Source organism: Pinus tabuliformis, chromosome J (genome assembly GCF_031772625.1).
Source record: "Pinus tabuliformis cultivar Carrire ecotype Pingquan chromosome J, CPIR1, whole genome shotgun sequence".
Classification (NCBI taxonomy): Eukaryota; Viridiplantae; Streptophyta; class Pinopsida; order Pinales; family Pinaceae; genus Pinus; species Pinus tabuliformis.
The window spans coordinates 1,571,916,032-1,571,924,439 of NC_142295.1; the positions used below are offsets into that span (position 1 = coordinate 1,571,916,032).

The window sequence follows — 8,408 nt, forward strand, 5'->3', positions numbered from 1 at the left end:
CACACTCTGGTCCACTGCTTGATACAAAAATACAAGGGCTTTTGAATCCTTCTTCCTATTGCTCTTCAACAAATCCTTCTCTGCCTGAGTTAATCTATATAACCCATTTTCATCTGCTGGTTCTTCAAAACCATCCTCAACTAATTCCCGTAAATCTTGTGAGGCAAACAGAGCTCTCATGGTTATTGCCCAGTAGTCATAGCTTTTCCCATTAAACGGTGGGAGCTGGGTATTAAACATACCCATGCTAGTGCTTGTGCTGGCCATTCCTTGCATTCTTGACTTGATTCTTTTGTTGAGTTTTCACGTTGCTGGAGAAGTTGCTTTAGCAAGAAACCTTCCTTCAGCTTCTTTGACACCTTCAAAGAACCTGAACCTGGCTCTGATACCACTGTTGTGGATTTTTCTGTTAAAATCCAAAAAACAACATAAACTGAACACAAAGAACAATGCTCTGTTTCTCTCCAAGATCTTAGCACAGGGAAGGTTTTAAAATTATTTTATGAGAACAGAGTATTACACACACAAAAAAGGGATTTGTATTCATTAAAATAAAAAGCCAGATACAAAATTCATCCTCTTTCACTCAGAGGGATTCACCAAAAAGAAAACACAGTGCTACTCTATTCATTCCTTTCCCATTACATTCAGTATACTACGCTGCTGCGTATTACTAACATTCATTCACTTGCGCTGCTGCGCTTCTACCTTCACACTCACTCTCTCAACCTCTCTAATGACTACTACACGCTGAACAATATACATACTAAATCTGAATTGTTTAATGAACGGAAATGGAGTCCCATGCTGTGAACTGCTCGAGACTGTCCTTCTTTGAGCAGGTGGCGTGAAATATGGGTGAAACCCATGACCATTGAATGCTATGAACTGTTCGGCAGTGTCCTGCTTCTTTCCCTGCCATACTTGTGAATTGAATGCAGTCGCCTACTGCTGTACTGCTACATGCTTGCTTTAACCAGCTTTGTGCCATTGAGAAATCCTGCCCCACCTTGCCATCAAAGGTCAATGTATGCAAAATTTTTCTATCGGATCCGCCTTTCGTGTCGCATTGCATATCGCAGCCGGTTGATCCTCTGCTTCTTCATATATTTGAAAATATATATAAATGCTGCAAAACACAAAAATTTGCCTCTGGCGGAGTACAAATGTTAAACCAATATGCTTCGGAAACCCATTGGGTCCGGGCTTCATCGCATAGCGTGCATATATGAAAACGTTGTGCACCCTTGGTTTCCTTGATTGCGATACGCCGATCGCGATCTGGGCCGATACCACCGATTCTTTACTTTTCTTCACATTTCGTTATATAACGAAAATGCATAAAATATATTGAAACTGGCCTGAGCGCGGACCTGAAAATTTATAAAAAATTATTTATAATGCTATCGGGTCCGATCCATCGGGTCGGATACATGTCATATGAAAAGGTCCTGTCCCTTTGGCTGTCCCGATAGCGAAATGCCGATGCGATATCCGCCGATGCGATATATTATAACTTATGCCTGAAAAACATTAAAATACAGGAAAAAAAAGGCCGCTGGCGGAACTGAAAATATTATGCAACAGAATGTTATATGCCCGTTGGGTCCGGCTTATCGGATCGCGAGTATATATGTGAAAAGGCTCCACCACATTGTGAACGCCGATAGCGATACGCCGATACGATATCGGCGATTGCTCATCGCAACATGAAATGCCTCTTTGTAAGTCCTCCATTGCGACTTCGCCGATGCGATGTTTCCATGTTGCTGCACGGCTCAACTCTTGCATAGTTGAAATTACATTTTCAACAAGAAACCCCAACGCTTCAATAAGAAACGAGTCCAAAACACAATTCGAGCAGCAGAAATTTAAACCCCCATTAATTTTAGCGGTTGATCTTTAAATTTTGAAGGTAAACTCATGGAAATTCAACTCACCTGATGGAATTTGGGTTTGAAACTATTGAAATTCAATGACCATAACGCTCCACCTTCACCTCGATCTCTGACATGTTGCACGTGAGGTGCGCCGAGTCGAGGAGGAAGGTGAGTGAACTGCAGGGGCCGCCTTGGTTGGGGGACCAACCCGCGGTTTCCAAATTCGAATTGGAAATTGCATTAACTCTCCGCGGCACCAACAGCCGAGCCAGACGTTTTTCCGAGCGGCGACGGAACCCGGGCAATTTCTCCGCCTAGGTACGGAGGGTGGCGGAGCTAGGGGAGGGTGGCGGAGTGCGGAGGAATTGCCGACGGCCTCGGCTGGAGCCGGACGTTTTTCCGGACGACTGAACCCAGGCAATTCCTCCGCCTAGGTAGACTACTCCAGCCTTTCCAGATTTCAATATGACGTAGCCTTCGACGAAGTTCTGTGCTACGTCAGATTCAAGGGTCGCCTCCTTCGCATCAGCGATTGAACTGCGGTAGTTGGATCTAAAACAATTTTAATTATTAATCACACTCAATTGTTTGTCGTGACTTAGGGAGAAGTGACTCCCCACGGGCTATAAAGCGCCCCTTATCTCATTACTTTCAGCCTCAGCTTTGTTGCAATCGCCGAGATACTGGCTAGCTTCAGATTTGCTGCAATCGACGAGATATTGGCGAGCTTCAGTTTTGCTGCAATCGACGAGATATTGACTGTCGCCGCTGCGTCATAAGACCATTCTGAATATTAGCCTTTGGGTATTCTGATTTCAGTTAAAAATGGCTCTGAACAGTGCTGCTGTTGATACGGATGCATTGGTGAGTTCAACTCCTGCCCCAGAATCCTTGCCTGATCGGTACGTCTTTCTTGCTTCACCCATTGTGCTGCTTTCTCCCAGCATCTTTTAAATCCCACTAGCAAGTAATGAACCCGTTCAGGATCCGTGCTGTCTGTCTAAACTGACTTGAGTGTTTGTATGGGCAGATTTCAACTGCCGGATAAATCGATTTCCAAAGCTGCCGCGAATACGATCATTAGGGACAAACTCATGCTGCAGGGGAAACCGAGACTTAATCTTGCCTCTCCCGTTTCAACGTGGACGGAATCCGAATGTGATAAGCTCATATTGCAGGCCATCCACAACAACTATGTTGACGTGGATGAGTATCCTGACATCACAGAATTGCAGGTAATGGCAGCCAAAGTGATAAACTTCCGTTTCTAGTCTCTCTAGCTGTCTGAAATCCCTTCTCAGATTTGTTCTGGTCATTAAGGCCATAATTTGTTCTCAGAAATTTCTGAAATAGTTGAGTGCTTTCGTGTTTTTCGATTTGGAAAAGAATCGATGTGTGCACATTATAGCCGATCTGTTTCGACTTGGCGATGGAGAGGAAGCGGTAGGCATTGCCACGGTTGCATCTTGGGAAGGGATCATGTTGGCAGGTCTGGCGTTCAAACGCAAGTGGGAGCACAAGCGTATGAAAAACAATAAGCCATGTGACAAGCCCAACATTGTTACCGGTGTAAATGTGCAGGTAGTATCAAGGCATTTCTTTTTGTTAATGTGAACCTCTACATATGTTTGAATATAAATAAGAAACGTTATAATACGAGAATAAATGAGTCGAAATGTATTTTTCTTATGAGTTTTCGGATAGCTTTCAAAAAGCTCCTTCATCGATCTTCGTTAGTATTCATAGCCCTCAGTTAGATAACGTCATAGCTTGTATCACAATCCGGCCTGAAATGGACTTACATTTACTTTGACGGTCGGTTGTGAAGCTCGACGTGGTTTTTTTTTTTCCACGTAGGTTGGCTGGTCTAACTTCGATGTTTCTGGGAATGGTTTAATTTACGTAAAGGTCATTCTTATTTTCAACTCTTTTCAGTGAGATTTGAAAGTGTGACCCGTCGGGACTAAATTTCACACAAACTATATTCTTTAGACAAAAGATCAACATATTTTGTTCTCGGTAGACATGATCAAATTGATTGGATGTCCTTGAAGAAGCTTACCAAGACCCTTATGCAATTCATCCAGTAGAATAAAATAGGCGGATTTAACTGATTGTGCTACTTGACCCATCAATGATACCATTGGCATCACCATATATCTCCATATATCTGTAATTTCTCAATTCCCGCCACTTTGTGGCAGATAAAACTCCCCACAATGCCATAAAGCAGGCTCTATTGTTGGTGTCTTTTTCTCCTAAATGGTAATAAAATCCTGACTTGATTATAATGAAAACTCCACATCCACATTTTCTCTTTTGACGTACTCCATCTAAGAACCCCACAACATTTTCTCTTTTCACCTACTCCATCTAAGAACCCCATAGGGAAAAACCTCCATATATCTTTAATTCTAACCTATCTATTTTTCTCCCTCAGATTACACAGATAAAAGAACCCCACAACATTTTCTCTTTTCACCTACTCCATCTAAGAACCCCATAGGGAAGAACCTCCATATATCTTTAATTCTAACCTATCTATTTTTCTCCCTCAGATTACACAGATAAAAGATCCATTAAAACCATCATCCCACCTGGGTTGTAGACTTTACTTTTCCTTTATCTGCAAAAGTCATTAAACGTGCATCACACTAAAAATAATTGCTCAAATTTTGTTACAAAATTTTTTCAAGTTTGCATTTCTTGGTGATTTCTGTGCTACAGGTTTGTTGGGAGAAATTTGCTCAATATTTTAAAGTAGAGCGCAAGGAAGTTAAGCTGAAGGAGGGCTCCTATGTGATGGATCCCGTCAAAGCTGTTGAGATGGTCGACGAGAACACTATTTGTGTGGTAGCCATGTTGTGTTCCCCTTACAATGGAGAGTTCGAAGATGTCGAGAAGTTGAACGATTGCCTCCGAGAAAAAGGGTGAGCCACCAAATCTCCTTAAAGTTCTTTCTCCATTTAATAGGGCTGACCAATCCGAGTTATTTGCGGGGCTATTTCAGGTAAAATCTAGCCGGGAGAGACTCCCTAAAAAATTGTATTTGTTGTCATCACCATCGATTAATTGGATCGTTGCAGGTGGGACACACCCATACATGTGGACGCGACAAACGGCGGATTCATCGCACCATTCCTCGACCTTGAATTGAAATGGGATTTCCGACTCCCATTGGTGAAGAGCATAAACGTAAGCGGGCAGAAGAATGGACTCGTCCATCCGAGAATCGGATGGGTTATCTGGAGAGCAAAGCAAGACCTTCCCAAAGAGCTCACTTTTCCCATCAACTCTTTGGGCGCCGATCGGCCCCACTTCTGCGAAGGTTAAATTAAATCTTTCTTACTGGACGACCATTGTATTTTATTTCAATTTATTAGGTCAATGCCGGGAACATCAGAGGTTTTCCTTGGAGAAAGCATGCTTGAATTATAATCTCGACCTTCTACTCCTGCAGGGCCCAGCCAAATAATTGCTCAATATTACCAGTTCATACGTCTGGGTTTCGAGGTATGCTGTTGCATATCAAACTTTTATTAGTTTTATTTCATTCAGTTGTAATCCCTTGAAAACACTGCATGTGATGCGTTTTGAATTGTTTGTTTGTTTGGGCAGGGGTATCAGAAAATTATGCGTGACTGCGTGGCCAACGCCAAGGCTCTGGCCGAAGATCTGGCGACGACCGGGCGGTTCAACATACTGTCCAGCGATCGCGGGATCCCTCTGGTGGCCTTCTTGCTCAATGACAATAGCGGGTACGATGAGTATGAGATCTCTGACCACCTGAGAAGCTTAGGGTGGATCGTGCCCGCACACACCATGGCTCCTGAAGCACAGAACGTAAAGTTTTTGTGCGTGGTGGCTCGCCAAGATTTTAGCCGGATTATAGCAGGACAACTGGTTCATGACGGAGGGGTGGTGTTGCAGGAACTTGATCTGCCTCCTCCAAAGTCGGTGAGAGGAGTGACGGCCTCTCCTGGAGTAAGCCATCCTGAAACCCCACAAAAAGAGTCCAACGCGTTGCCTCATCCCGAAAAAGAAAAGAAGAGGAAGTTGCCTGGGGATACCGATGAAACACAAGTGAAGAAGAGGAAGGGGGAAACGAAAAGGAATGATAGGGTGAAGAAGAGGAAGGCGGAAACGAAAAAGAATGATAGGGCGTATCTACTGGACTCGGACTCGGACTCGGAGTAGGCCAATTTCCGGTTCCAAAGTGTCACAGTGTCAATCTCGTTGACCATCGAATTTACGGTTCCAAAGTCTCACGGTCTCAATCTCGTTGACCATTTAAGTGGATAGATGATTAGGTATTGCTTTTATGGAAATCATGACTAATAAATATAAATAAATAAGGTCTGTTTTATTATAATTATGTATTGATGTGTATGGAGATTATTTTTAATAAACAATTATATATAAAAATAAGCTAATTTTTTTTTGGGTCAAAAAAATATAAAAGAAATAAAAATGGTCAGAAACATTAGAATTTATTTTATTGTGTTATTTTTGTTGCTAAATAACTTAATCTTCAATATTTTGTGCATAAATTTGTGTAAAGAAATCATATTGCTATCAATAGAATAAAGAAACACATAAATTTGCATCTACTTTAACACTAATCTGTTAACAATGTATAAATAAATATAAAAAAGATATATAAAATATGTATGTATAAGAAAGAAGCAAATTATGAAAAATGCAAATTTATACTGGATAGACTAATTACTTTTCAAAACAGTTCTTGAATCACCTTAATATTAGAATTTAAATTTAGATTCTTCTCAATACTTTCACTATTTTCCATTTTTCCAATCATATGTTTATTGAATAGGATAAAATAATACTTTGCTCCTCTCAAATTTATTTCTACATACTTGATAGATCCATATTTAAAATATCAAATATATATATATATATATATATAGTGTTTAAATTGCATTATTGAATATTTAAATGGATTCAACCCATTGAAAATCTTTTTGATACTTGGATTGTGTGAACTATATAACTTCTAACATTGTTAAAATAAATTAAAAAAAATAATAATAATATAAAAAAATGAGTGTTTCAAATTTTTTAACATAAAATTTATTTGTGCATCACATTGTACACATCAATATATTTTTAAATACAAGTCAATATTAATATTTTATTTATGATCTACTTTAATGAAATATTTTATTATGAACAACATTAAAATATGTTTTTTCTTTTAATTTTAATTTTATATTTATATTTGAAAACAAATTGTCTAGTTAAACGCACAAAAATTAGACATATAAAATTGTATTTCTGATGTTAATTTAAATTCTTCCCTACACACTAATTTTTTTCCCTTATTGTATTTGTGATGTTAATTTAAATTCTTCCCTACACACTCTATCTGTTTTTCTTAAAGTAGTCTATGAGAATGGGTAATCCTTTCTCAAACTCCATTATATACCAAAGCACAATAGGATTGTTGTAATTTCCATTTTCCATTTGTTTTTAACTATGCCTTTAATTAGATATTTAACCGTTTGTTTCAAAGAAATTTTAATTAGATATTTAACTCCTTGTTTCAAAGAAATTTTAATATAAGGGATTTTCACTACTAGATAAACCAATCATATAGATTAACTTAAGAATTAAATGATGAATGAAGAAAGAACTCTCCAGTGTAACAAGTTCATATCACAAAGCCTTGGACCTGCACCAAAAGGCGTAAATGTTTTCTCATATGGACTCTGCAACACAACACATATCGTGTTGTTACATAATATTTTGTAATATTACTTTTGATTTTAGAACTTAAAAAGATCTCTATTATAAAATTAAAAATAAATTTGATATTTCAAACAAGTCACTTCCACGGATTGAATTCCAAAGCATTTTTATGAAAGGATTCATCTAGATGCACCCCAATGGAAGCACCCTCCACCCTGCACGGATGTGGAAATCTAAAAATAAAATGGAATAAAAAAGTAAGCATTTCTTAAGATCATGGGTATAAGCTTAATAAATTATGATTTAAGAAGGATACCCTTGGATTTAATGTCCTTCAATGCATTTCTATGCATAATTTTGACTACATTGCCATACGGTAAAGTATCATTGCCTAAAATTCATAATTTGGATGTTACCTTACCTTAAAACCATGTAAAAAGTATTCAAATTCAATTATGCAAATTAATATCACAACTTATAGCACATGACGTGCATGGTGTAATGGTAGGGGCGGAGGCTGTCACTCCCTCCACCCAGGTTCGAGTCCTGCAGAGGCAGGTGATTGATGTAATAAAAAAATCAGAAAAATGTAAAGGTCCCGCACTCGCTTACAAAAAAAAAAAATATCACAACTTATCCATTAAAGCCTAGATCACATTGGCAATGGCATATGATACATTTTTATGTAAAGAAAACAAAAATGAATGTATAACTTATATTTTATATAAACAAAACAAAAAATAATATGTAATTTATATTTTATACTTACATGTGTATATGTCATCTTCTTGTAATGGACCGAGTCCAAGTGTTCATACT

At 38.7% G+C, this 8,408-nt stretch overlaps 1 protein-coding gene across 1 annotated transcript; it reads left to right on the forward strand.

The window, feature by feature from the left end:
- Positions 1 to 2,559: 2,559 nt before the first annotated feature.
- Positions 2,560 to 6,077, forward strand: LOC149233491 (glutamate decarboxylase-like). Its single transcript, XM_089382211.1, has 7 exons — positions 2,560 to 2,782; positions 2,911 to 3,115; positions 3,267 to 3,461; positions 4,608 to 4,810; positions 4,967 to 5,208; positions 5,341 to 5,393; positions 5,499 to 6,077. The coding sequence occupies exons 1-7, from the start codon at positions 2,706 to 2,708 to the stop codon at positions 6,075 to 6,077; spliced, it is 1,554 nt and encodes a 517-aa protein (XP_089238337.1). The 5' UTR covers positions 2,560 to 2,705.
- Positions 6,078 to 8,408: the final 2,331 nt, after the last annotated feature.

Coding starts and splice junctions, on each gene's coding strand:
- LOC149233491 (XM_089382211.1), top strand. CDS start 2,706: ATGGCTCTGAACAGTGCTGCTGTTGATACGGATGCATTGGTGAGTTCA. Junction 5,209..5,340: donor TCGGCCCCACTTCTGCGAAG/GTTAAATTAAAT, acceptor CTACTCCTGCAG/GGCCCAGCCAAATAATTGCT. Junction 5,394..5,498: donor TCATACGTCTGGGTTTCGAG/GTATGCTGTTGC, acceptor TTGTTTGGGCAG/GGGTATCAGAAAATTATGCG.